The 13,372-nt window shown below is 38.8% G+C and overlaps 1 protein-coding gene across 1 annotated transcript in view; it reads left to right on the forward strand.

Moving 5' to 3' along the window:
- The window catches only part of LOC139692210 (serine/arginine repetitive matrix protein 2-like), a 372,759-nt gene that overhangs the window by 334,166 nt on the left and 25,221 nt on the right, over nucleotides 1-13,372 (forward strand). Inside the window, exon 20 of the mRNA XM_071590276.1 lies at nucleotides 12,617-12,697. Coding sequence (XP_071446377.1) covers nucleotides 12,617-12,697 — 81 coding nt within the window. The remainder of the gene's footprint in view (nucleotides 1-12,616; nucleotides 12,698-13,372) is intronic.

The raw sequence follows: 13,372 nt of genomic DNA on the forward strand, positions 1-13,372 counted from the left end.
TTTCTTCTGCTCTTAGTTTATGCTTTCCTTAACACCTCCAATGGGTTGCCGATTCCCTCATTTTGCAAGAAACGTTGAAATTTAGCAAGTTCTTCTCGTTGTTCTATTTTCCAAAAATGGGTATGACATCCTTTTAAAACCCTTGTTTTGCTGATAGCCATCCAACAATTTGCACATCCTTTCTCAAGTCCTAATACTGTTGGTACGCATTTTTGTTGGTACATATTTTTCAAAATAATTTCCTTCCTGAATGTGTTTGGTTTGTTCAGACCGTTGTAGAAAGTTAAAGAAAATTTTGATTGAGAATGAAATGAGTCTCATCGTTATAATATGTAATAATTTTGTAGCTTTAACTATTACCATCTCCATAACGCCATCATTTGTATTATATTATTATAAACACAGGATAGCACACTACTGCGTGACTAACCGGTCAACAACCCCGAAAGGACATGTTATTGCGTAAATTACCATTTATCTATCATAATTGTCACGTAATATTCGCGCTCTGATGTGTGCAATCTTTAATAGATTGGTGATATTTAACTCATGATAAGTTATTCCAGATCCCGGTACGAATGGAAAAAACAGTCTCCTCTTTATGCCGTCTTTTCTCTGTGTGGTAAATTAAATTTGGAAAGTTATGCGCCTAATGGCCATTGGTGTGGCTCGAAGATGTGGCATATTTAACAACATCGCTGGACATATGTCAATGTCACGAGAAATGCCTGTAATTAGCGAGTGCTCAATTTTCACGTACTGGCTAATTACTAGCAAAGCCAAAACCAAAACCATGAAGAGGGATTGAATTTTCAATTCCCGTAGACCCAAGAAATTACAATATCTAGGGACCTAATATCCCCCACCTTGCCGCTTGCGAAACGAATCTACGTAATCAAAAAAAAAAGTCGGTGATTCGGCCATGATAATGAGAATGACGCACCATCGGTAATTTTATTCACCATTATCACCTGCTATGAGTAATTCAGTTCCCCTTTTTTTCTTCATGCCCGCTGATCCCGACTATCTGACGGAGTGTACTATTTAAACTGGGAGAACGTGTCGTTGACCATATGCGTTCTTACGGTCCAAGAAAGCGGAGCGTCATCCAGCTCTTCTTTACTCGGATGCTGTTTGATGTCCCCCACACCCTATGGTGGAGGGGAGGTGGTAAGAAATTCCCTCGCGTCCCTCTCTTCGCTCCGTCATCCACATCCCCCCACCACCACCTACGCAACACCATAGGGCGTAGTGTTCCGAAGGGAGATATTTGTTTGGTGTGGGGAGGATGGGGGAAGAACGGAGGGAAGGTGCAGTCTCTCCTCGCCGACTCCACGTGCCACCGCGGGCTGAACGCGCGATCGGCTGGGAAATGGCTGGAGCATATGTTCGGATAACGCCGCGCCGTGGGCGTGTGTTCCGTGAGATATTTAAGCGAGAGAGAGAGACGAGGAGCGGGGGAAATGGATGAGTTATTTTCTTGCCGAAATTGGGAGATATTTGGCGATCTGGGTTGTCTCTTGCAGAACTGTACGCAAGAATCGGGAGGAATCTGCGTCCAATGTTTTTCTTATTTATCCGTGAAAGTTTATATGCTCCCCGAGGCTAAGATGCAGAAGTTGGCGCCTTTTCACTTGAAAAGTAGCCGTCGAATGTAGACGACCTAAGGTCACGGCAGGGCATGTCAGCGGCGCCTCCCGCCCCTTTATCAATTTTCCATCGGTAGTTTTCGACAGTAAATGAAGAATTGCAGGGCACAGGGGTTCTAGTATGTACCTTCCCACCTAAGTGATCTAAAGGAATCATGCCTTCTGAATAAAAAGTTTAATTAATATAATAATATACCTGCCTGTGTCCATCATAAAGTTCCAAACTTTCGGCGACATTATTTCAGCTTGGATATGCACCGAATCAAGATTTATTTTAGTCGAACCCAAGGAGATTAAAGTCGAAAGCTTTCAAAAGTGTCCTCAGAATTTATATTGAAATCTACGCTTCTTATTTATGCGTATTTATATTATCTATATTCCTCGTACAGAATGTTTATGGGTAATTATTAGAAACATATAGTAAGTAAAGAAAAGTGAACATAGAGTAAGTAACTTTCATTCACCGTATTTGTAATAATGTTGTTTTACATGCGTTATAGCCATTGAAAATTGCCTGATTTTCTTAAAGCATGGAATTCAAGCCATTTATTCGAGATATAATTTGTCCAACATAACCGTTTCAGGTTTAACTTTGTGGAATTCCTTCGTGATGAGGGTAAAAATTAAACTTTTCACTTCCACATAAAGATTTAATATTTCACCACCACGGTTTCACCTCACGATGATGCGTAGCATCGAAACCATGGTCGTAAAATATTAAATCTTTATATGGAAGTGCAAAGTTTATCTTTTTACCTTCATAATATAATTTGTCACCTGTTACAACAAAACTTCTCATATAGATATGGTTATAATATAAGTTAATAATTGCATTTTGCTCTTACTCTAACTTACCTCAAGACGTTATAAAACAAGTGACGGTCTCACAGATTTAACACGTAGGCGGAGATTCTCTTGGCCATCTAACTCGAATCCATTGAAGCATGCCAGGCTAATTATAGCAGGGTAACCCTGAATTTCAATGACTATTGGTTAGGATTCCGATAAAAATCAGGCCGGCCGTCCCAAGGGCAGGAATTGAGGCGCATCCTTGGCTCTCCCAGTGACAGTTCACGGTTCAACCTTTTTTATTTTGTTTCGCACGACCACGGACGACAAAAGCTCAATTGCTGTGATGCGTTTGGTGGGTGCCACCAAGCACCCGAAGAAACCCTTGCAGAGCCGGGAATAACATATGCCAATCCCTCTGGAAAACCCCAATTTTTGTCTGAGAAATTCGATCCAAATTTGGATATTTGATTAAACGAAAACCGTAGGTGGTACATGGAAAGGATCTGCCGCCCCTCCCACGCAGATGCGTGGACTCATACGGCGGTGGACTTAATTCCGGATGAACTCTACTATCACCTATCAAATCGATCTCCGGATTGATAACTGAGCTCATGTTATTTAAAGCTATGAAACGTAACTGGCCACCACAAATTCTAGATAATATCACCGAATTTGGATTAAAAGTGTGATTTCTTCTAAATAATTCTTTCTTCCTTTAACAAAAACACTCAAATCACACTATTTCTTTCGATCAAAACAGCCGCTAACGTATCGTGTGAATGTTCTCTCCCTACAATAATTAACGAAAATTGTGACAAATATGATCTCGTTTACCTTCAATTGAAAGCTTTTGCAAGTTTTCTTTCCAAGACTAAGTGTCGGTTGTTTATTCAAACTATTAATTATAAATGCACGCTCAAAGAATTTTGATAGACATAACTTTGTTTTTACTAAATCCGTGCTACTGGCAGGAGGGCCCAGGTACGATATGCAGGTGACTCTAGGCTCCTCCAGCAAGTTGAGTGATTTTCCGGGTACAAAGGTTTTTCTGAAATATAGGAGACTACAGTAGGAAAGGAAATAGTCCCCTTCTTTGAATTGTTAATTGCACGCGGCGTGGGTTTTTGAGTTTTTGCCGTTTTAATACTACGCAGTTGAATCATTCTAGCCTAGGTAAATTGCGTTTTCACCATATAGATTCGTATAAGAAAGTGAGGACGCATTTACCAACAAATAATACCTTTAAAAAATGGCTCTTCAGACAAATAAATATTGAAACGTTAAACTTGGATTTGTAGCCAATTTTCGAGTAATCCGGTCAATACGTGGTTGAGTCGAGATGAGATCTTGAACGTGTCAGGTGAGAGGATTTCATACTCAGAATTTTAGGCATTGCCTTTCATCTCTACCATTTAATATTTTATATTTTTCACGGAGTTTTTGAATGGAAATGAAACTGGCCATTTCCTATCGCAATTAAATATCTTTGTCACTTTCCTGAAGTTTTCCGTATCAGTAAAATTCTATATAAATTAGCAAGATTTTTAATGTTTAGATGACAGCAGTACTTTGGTACCCCCAAATTGTTTCTCACATCAGGAGAAACTGGAAAGAATTTATTTATAAATGTTACACGTTTCAAAAACTGCGTGCCTCACAATTAGCTAACGAGTGAGTTTATTCCGTGCAGAAATCATGATGACCCTAGCTGAACTTGATCCCGGAGGTTAAAGAAGTACAGAGGGCGGTTACATTTGAACGTGACGCGAAGTATCTAAATTTAAATGTCTAAAAAGATCTAAGAGGAGATAAGGGGGAGGGAGGGAGAGAGAGAGAGATGGGGAGAGAAAAAAATGGCATGGCACCAAACATATGTGAACCCTCGATCACTTTCATGTACGTTCGTCGAACACAAGCGGGTAGTTTTTTTTCACATGTTAAGACGTTTCCTGATATTGGCTTTTCATATTTTTATCCGGATCTAAACATACATTCCTTCCACCCGAGGAAACTTTTGTTGGCATCCCGCTCCATTGCGAGGGTGAAATGAGCTGGAGAGTAAAATCTTTAACGTCCGCTAAAAAGAGCAAAACCATACTCCATGCTCTGTTTCACATCAAATGACAGGTTTTATTCATGTCTGCTCCATCCGAATGTTTTCTTTTTCACACTTGGAATTTCCAGAGCAAACTTAATTGATCCACCCTAACAAAATGACTTTGTATCGTTTTCCCCATGCATGTCATGGTTTAAATCTGAATGAACTCTGAACTTCATTGGGCGTCTCGTTAGAAACATTGGACTAACTAAATCGAATTAACCATTATCCTTCCTCTACAATAGCATTCAATTTAAGTTTTCGCGTAAACCTGAGGGTCATAGAAAGATTAGGGAAAAGACTATCTTTAACGCTTAAATTTGTAATAAATATCCGGTTCCCTTTCAGAACTTCAAATTTCACATTCGAGAACATTTACAGAAATGTGTCTTTAGTCCCAATCAGTTTGAGTTGGATCGTTGAACTAGGTTGTCTCTTGAATGCAACATAATTTGAATTCGCGTGCAGGTATATCTCTACGAACGGATGAGCCTATAACCAACACTATGCTGGTCGTGTGATCCTTACATTTGGTGAAAACCTCACTTTTTCCATTCTCAATCACTTCGTTATTCGGTAGCGTCCTGAAAACCACCTGTTGGCCATTATGTCACCATTTTATGGTCTTTCTTCACGCTAATTTGATTCAAGTGTATTCTTTTTTGAATTATAATGTACTGTTTTAAACTATTCGGCAGGTTTTTAGGATTCGTTTTATCCGTATATTGAAAGTTGTCATGCGTATGATTCACCGCAGACGGAATTTCGTTACACCTCGTATCGTGTGAAAGCATTCACACATTTTGGAAATTTGTACTGCGAATTTAATCTCAAAATCATAAAACCAGATCAAATACGTTTCCCGGAAATCTACGATTGTAAAAACTTTTGTTTTTGATTGGGTAATAAGTTCTCTGGTGTGAATTCCTTCTACTGCAGCTATTTTCACGTTCAGATACTCCTTCCTATTCGTATCAATGCCTGTAAATTACTGGTCTAGCAAGTGCGACTGCCAGTATATAATTTTTGATTTGACGTCTCCCTGACTTTGAGAATCAGTCAAGAGGATATCATCAAAAACGCTCAGTTCCGCAAGGATGTGTTGATAGCACCGTGAGAAGGGTTAGCAGGAACATTGTGTCGCTCATCTCTGCTCGCCGCCACCCCATTCGCTCTTATTTTTGCCCCAGACTCCACCCACGTCCGTCTCGCACGCTTGTTTCCTCTTCACCGCTGCGATTTTTAAATATTTTCGGAGGAATTGGGCCGGGAGTAAATAACTTGTCCCAGTAATTTTTGAAGGGGTTGTCACAAGCATGAAAAATTTAGGGATATTACATTTTGGCCCTGAAAAGGTTCAGAAATATTTCTAGAATTTAAACACCATGCAATCAATATTAAATGAACATCTTCAAATGTGTAAGCATCCGTTCGAGGAATCTTAAAAATTTAGTTGGTTTTCTTTGAATCAACTTTTCCTTAAATTTTCTGAAAAATATATATCAGGTACAAGGGCAGTAATTCTAAAATGTACTTTCCTAGTTTGATTGAGCATGGCCACTCTAATAGTTGGTGATTCCAGTAGCTAAACAATTGAAATTCCGAAATTTTTCTCGGAAAGGTTTCCCCGCTTCAAAATTTTAATATTTAGTACTAGAACAAATTTGTTAATCCAGGACTCCGGAAGCATTGGTTACTTCCTTATTTACGCCTTTTCTTATTTTTCATATTGTCCTAATTTTAAGCTCTTTTGTTAGTTAAGGCGGTTAACTGTAATAAATCGCAACAATTAGGTTTCTTTATGCTCTAGTAGGAATGTATTACTGTACAATTTACATTATATTTTGTTATTGATGAGTACATCCCTTTAAGATTTTGTGAAAGTAGAATATTATTGCCAAATACTCAAATGTTATGCTTTCATTCTATAACCTGACGACCTAAAGATATTTATAATTCTCCTCCCTGTAGCAAGGAAGTGATGACATTTAAAGTAAATATTTAGCTGTCGTCAATGGATGTCAGCAATATTGGTTGTACTCATATTTCTTGAAATAACCCTCAAACTTGAAGATGAAAAGGGTGTGGTAGTCGTCTCACTCAACCAATTTTATATCTTCACTCACCAGTTTCTCTCCTAGTGCACCAACATTTCACGCGAGACAAAGGTTGAGTGCTCTAATCTATTCCCGACTGTCTTTTGTGTTTGTTGGGTGGTTGCATAGACTGTGGGACGACACAGTCTCTTCATCACTTTAAAGATGCCGTAAAAGCCGTTGCTAGGTGCGTTTAGTTCCAATTGCATTCATCCCGCTTTGGTGCGCTTCTCGGTGAAGTTGCATGGCTTGCATAATAGATAAAATTCTGCACTTGGGCTAATGTGAAATGTTATTAACTTCTGTCGCCATCTGTCATGTTACGAATTCAAGGAAAAGCAATGTACAATCCTGTTGAAGAAAACGTTATCATCTATGAAAATTTTAATTTTTTACATTAACGAAGTCAGCACGATGGTCGCATCTCAATAATATTATACATTTATGAACGTCTATAAAGTGCATGTTTCTCAAGTTTTGTGGACTGATGCACGATCACTCTTTTATTTGTTCTGATCAGGAATATTCATGCACTGGTTTTATGACTTCAAAGTTTACTAATATGAGTCGTTACCCTTCCATATCAAAAACAAAAGACTTCAATCTACATATTATTCGAATCGCGCGTGGGATTCAGGTGAGAAACACTTTGAAGTGACCGTCGATCACCTCACACGCGCCGCCGTCACTCTGAGGCAGCCGTGATCTAATGAAAGCGCCGCGCTAATCGGACTCGCCCGATTATGAAAGCCACCACCCGTCATCCCCCACTTCAAGTGTCCTACCGGGAACGGGAGTGGTTTTTAAGCGGCGAGGGGAGAAGAGGAACCCAATTTGTGCGGTGAGAGCACGATAAGGTCAGCGTAGTGGGGCGGCGGGGAAGAGGGCTGGGTGAAGTCGACGAAAGAGGTGAGGAGGGCGAAAGGATGGACTCGAGATATCAAATCGAGACGGCATTTGTTTTGCCCGTTTCGGAAGAGGAGAGCGGAGGGAGCAACGTCTTCCCCGAACGGTAGTAGATATTGTGTGTGTGTGAGAGAGAGAGAGAGATAGGGCGTAGGGAAGTGAAGAATGAGGAGGGAGGCGATCGAAAAAGGGGTGTGAGGGGTAGGGCGCTGGGGCGGTGGAGGATTCAAAGTGACTGAGGTTGTGGAGGGGGTCCGGGAGGGGTATAGGGTATAAAGGGGGGGCTGTAAGAGAAGGGAGAGGAGGGACTACGGGTAGGGAGGAGGGAAGGGACTCCCCTTAAAATAGCAAGCGCGTTAAGTCCTCTGAAAATGGGGTGGGTAGGCTCTATGGCCTCGCCTATTTTGGTCAGATAGGGTGGCAGTGTGTGTGAAAGGGAGGGAGGGAGAAGGAGGGAATGGGGTTGGCAGGAGGGGGAAATGTGGGGTGAGCAGGGGAGATACGCAGGGTGGGAGGAAGATGTGGTGGAACGACATGGGAGCCCCATTCCGCTCTGTACTCTCTTATCTCTCTCTCTCTCTCTTCACTTCGCGACATAGACCGAACCTCTACCTTCTCTCCGTCTCCATTCGCGCTTTTAAGCACTTTTTCAAGTTTTGTCTTCTGGATATGCGAGTGTACCATGTATCATTTATATTATTCTTCGTAGTTTACTTTCATTGTTAGCAAAATACAACATCAGAATTAATTATCGACGATCGCTCGAATGTAAGTTCTATTTCGCAAACTTTTTGAGACAATTGAAAAAATCTTTTTAATAAGATACTTTGATCAGCTACCGATTTTATTTTGTGGATTCAGCTACAAATTTTAACGTTCCCGTCAGAAAAATCCGGCAAAGTCAGATCGGCATTAATAAAGAGTTGGGATCAGTGAATAAATAAAATTGGTATTTTTTCACAAAAAAAACTGTACTCTAATACTACCGGTTTCGACGCATAGGCCTGTTTCCGAAACATGCAGCGGTTTCGACGCATGTTGATATGCCTGATGATGTCACCTATGCGTCGAAACCGGTAGTATTATAATAAAATTTTTCGCCTGAAAAAATACCAAGTTTGTTTATTCACTGTTCATGAACTTTCACAGAGTGGAGCCTCAAACCATAGAACTCGTGAAGAGTTGAGAGCTGATGTCACATTCTAAAGTTATCTTGAAACATGAATTGGCTCTCACGTCTCTCTTTTAACAATTATTTAGTTTTATTTCGTCATGCATAAAATTGTCAGTTATTCCTGACTTCTCTCCTAATCCATAAGAATATTTGGACACAATAATGCCTAAAATAGCACAGTTGTATTTTGCAATTGTAAATTGCCCATTTTCGCTGTGTAAAGGTTATTCTTTTGGCAATTATTTTTTTCTATTCTTATGTCAATCTTGCGTTCATTTCTATTATCATTTTGGAAAAATTAAAGTCAAGATAGTATCAAGATAGTTTTTAAAATTCCTGCGTTTGACGACCCGCGCGGTGCGTTAATGGGGTCAGTAACACCCGCCTTAGGTTAAATTCGCTGGACTGGCTGTTTGGGTTCGAGGTGTGTTCTACTTCAACCTAGTAAATGAGTTTTTCTGCTTGATTGTTAGCTCATTTACATCACACCACTCTCTCCATTCCATCGTCTTCCCTCATTAGCTGTTTACCACATCCCAGTCGCCGTGTGAGCATGATTGGTATGATATGGTACTCGTCGGAAACGAACTGCTTTCGCAATATAAATACAAGAGATTCAATGGAGAATCCGAGAACACCCATTACGACCTCACATAGCGAAAACGACAGCAAACTTAGGCTGCATCGGAGCATTACTTCCGCCTCTCAACACCGATTTTTAGGATGGATCACTTCCATGGGCAATCCCCATGATTTCCTCTACCCATATGCGAAGGATTAGTTTATTTTAGTACATCCCTTTCGGAAGGTGTCCTTTGACGCTGTCCCCGACTAATTCTAAACATCTTCGACAGAGTTAAAGTTTTGATGAGGAAGAGAGGAAAAAAAGAAACTTTCCACCTTTTTCTATTGCTCATTTCACGTACTAGAAATGTTCGTAGAGCGCAGACATTCTCTACGACCTCTTTCCAGTAACCACGACGATTTTTTTCAAGCTCACTACGATAGTTTATTTTAGTTCCCAGGATGTTACTGGTGGCTCATATGCCCACCTGGATCCGGGTAAGCTTACGAGTATATCTGGCATTTCATAGTGCTTTCCGCTAACGCCAAATCACTAAGATTACGCAACACTCAGGATTTGAACCCGTGACCTTGCGTTTGCAGGCTGTCCGCCAGACTTATCCGGCCGACAGTTTAGATATACTTAAAAGATATGCGAAATACTCGTGTGTACACTAAACGCTATGTGCACACAAGACCTCATTTTATTGTTAATTTCAAAATAGATTTTGAAAATTCTTGCTCAGTTGCATGCATTCCGACAGTGGAGCTAGTTGGCTGATGCTGTGCGATTACGAAGACAAGGATGGAAATGTTACTTAGACGTCAATGGCTTGAGAACTAATGGGACTTGACGTTGCCGCAATCTTCTGTGTATCCATTATATCGAAATAAATTTAATTTAGGCTGCGTTTGGGAATTTAACAGCGTTATAGGACGCAGTAAGAAAGAATTTTCATCTCAAAGGACAACTTCCGGAAGTGTTTTGGACTTGCCCATCAAGCAGGGTTTGTTACGTGTTTGGTGGATTCTTTTGGCGCGGTGAGGATATGAGGTCGAATAAATTCGTCCGAGTTTGATTCCAATCCAATGGATGTATCTCGTTTTAGAGGATACCCGTGAGTGAGGTGGCTTTACAGCCACGGAGACGAAAGTAATTATGGAATTTCGGCTATTAATAGAGTCGCCTAAAACTCTACAAAGACGCAATCTTCGGATGTCTACAGGTACGACCACAATAAGTAGCGGGCCGTATTTAGAAATTTTAGATGCTATTTAGAGAACAGTTAGAGGCGTCCTATCACGTTTTATCTCAAAAGTTAGATAATATAGCTAGATACGAGGAAAACGATCTATTTTACTTTTGATTAGCTCTAGGGAAATAATTATCACACGTGTTGGTGTCTTGATGCTGGAAAATAGAAGAATTGACTATATTCACCCTGAAGTCAACTTACTTAAGTTTTTTTATCGAACACTTCTGATAAAAGACTTAAGTCAGTAGTCAGGAGACAATATTAATTTTATTAATAATTGAGAAAGTGGTCACAATTTAATTGAGTACTTATCATTTTATATCCGATTTATTATAATTTAATTGAAAATATATGAAAGAATAAGTCCTTGAAACTCGAGAAAAAATTAGATGTTAGGCCATACCCTAATTTGATATAGGTTTTATATTTTAATAGTATCCATTATTGATCATGATTCTCTTTTTCTAATCAAATTGTCTGCGATCGATTCATAAATGCAGTTGACCTTTATATAAATGGTGTTTACTATTATTTTATTTGTTATCAGTAATCTACCGATTAAGGTAGGTTTTGAATGGACACAACTACCAAATAACTATCTTGTTTCTCCTAACAACACTAACAACTCAACATCCTACTCTACAATGAGTCGCTCTTCATCTCTGTGTACTTCCTTCCTCCATTTATTGCGTCCATCCTCTTATACTTTTATCGCTTGCCAAACATTTTCCCCTCTATCACAGTCTTCAAAATCCCATTTCCAATGAATACGATATGCTCTACATCCATCTTTCCTTTCTTCTTACGATTTCTCGAGCAATTCCCTATCCTACCCCATCATACCTAGAACTTCCTCATTTGTTTTCCTTTCTGTACAGTTGACAGAGAGGTGTTTGTTATGTTAAAGTTAAATGCATTCGTAGCATTACTTCGAGCAATTATTATCTTCTTTAGCCTATATTATTGATGCGTTGCATTGGGCGAATCATTGTAAAACCGATTCTCTGATCTAACCTAAGTTGTTAGTCTTAATTAGAGAAAACAAGAAGAATTTTAAAATGGCAAAATTCGCGAAAAAAAATTTATCAGCTGCATGTGCAAAAATCTTGTGACATATTTTCGCATTTCCATTTAAGATCCATTGGGTCATGGTTATGAGTTTTCCAATAAATTTCCTGCGTAAAGTAAAACCTATAAAAAACTGAACATACACAAGACTTCCATATGTTTTAACTTATTTGAGTGGTTTTCTTAATTAATGTATGCTTTTGTACGCATAATCGTATTTGCCGATATGCTGATAGAATTCTTCGCTCTTCTTTGTATCAATATGAGCAAAAGAAGGTCGCGTCTAAAGGAATTCATTATATTTTTAGATTTAATATTGGCCTTGGCAGTAGTTGCCAATCTCGATGAGAGTTATCTTCGGCTAATGGAAATTTTATTGGTTGTTCTGAAAGCGCCGATGTTAAAGTTAAGCGTTCCGAATGTAAACACCAAGTATGTACTCGTGTCATCGCACATTTAAATACGATTATCTAATCCAGCATAAGTTTTTAGTCTTAATTAGAGAAAACAAGGAGGATTAAAAATGGCTAAATTCGCGAAAAACATTTATCAGATGAAGGTGCAAAAATCTGGCGACATATTTTCGCATTTTCATTTGAGATCCATTTGGTCATGGTTATGAGTTTTCCAAAAAATTTCCTGTGTAAAGTAAGTTAAAAAGAAATTGTATTGGTTGTTTTGAAGGCGCCGATTTTAAAGTTAAGTGTTCCGAATGTAAACACCAAAGATGTACTCGTGTCAAAAGTACCCAACGTTATCACTCACTAAAGTTTTCAATAGTTCATAAATTTATTAATCGTTTATCATATGTTAAAATTTCACCTATGAACTAACATACCTAGTTGTCAAGTGAAAAATAACATTTTTAATGGTTGTATATTATTTCGGCCTAATGTTTATTTTTTTAAATTGAAAATAATATAGAGAGTAATATTTCACGACTAACCACAGTGGTTTGTGGCATTTTTTATTTAGTGAGTTGTGAGTGACTTACAATTAAATTTTCTTTGCAGGAAACGAGCTCTGTGACTACTGTCTACACTTCAGACACAGACCTCGACGGGATCTGGGACGAGAGGCGCCTACAGCAACTGGTGGGTAACGCATGTCTCTTGGACGTGGTGTCCCGAATCAAGAACCTAATACATTCCAGTTATCAAATCGAAAGCGTTAATCAATACTATTTAAAAAATTTCAAATGAGTCGGCGATCGTTCGCTCGAAGGTGATAGTGATGACAACGACGACATCTTAGGAAGGTTGCCAACTATGTAGTCCCAGCTATGTAAGAGAGAAGATTTTTTGCGGCATCTCATAGTGTAAATTGGCACATTTAAGTATAAAAACATTGAGTAATACGTATGGAAAGTTTCAGATTCCACCCAATGCCCTCCCAAATGAAATTGTCTCTTCGCCATTTTAAATTTAGTCAGGATAACTGTTTTGTAACTTTCATTTGATAGACATTTCGGTTTCAATTTTATTCTTCTATTTACATCTTTCACCGCTTCTTTGCAACATGATCTATCAAAATGGCATATTTTTGAGGTTAATCGGCCGATAATTTTAAAATTTTTACATTTCCTGAAATTAAAGTTTATTTGAAAAATACTCTCTCAAGACTTCAACTAAATTTCCTTGTCCCAGGTATTACTTGAGTCAATATTATTAATTGAGATGGATGTCAACTTGTTCTTATTAGACGTATTTGTTTATATAAATTTGTGATATCTTACGTTCGCTTCTAAATAGAGAAATTATTTAATTTAT

Source organism: Hetaerina americana, unplaced genomic scaffold (assembly GCF_022747635.1).
Source record: "Hetaerina americana unplaced genomic scaffold, ioHetAmer1.1.p SCAF_4, whole genome shotgun sequence".
Taxonomy (NCBI): domain Eukaryota; kingdom Metazoa; phylum Arthropoda; class Insecta; order Odonata; family Calopterygidae; genus Hetaerina; species Hetaerina americana.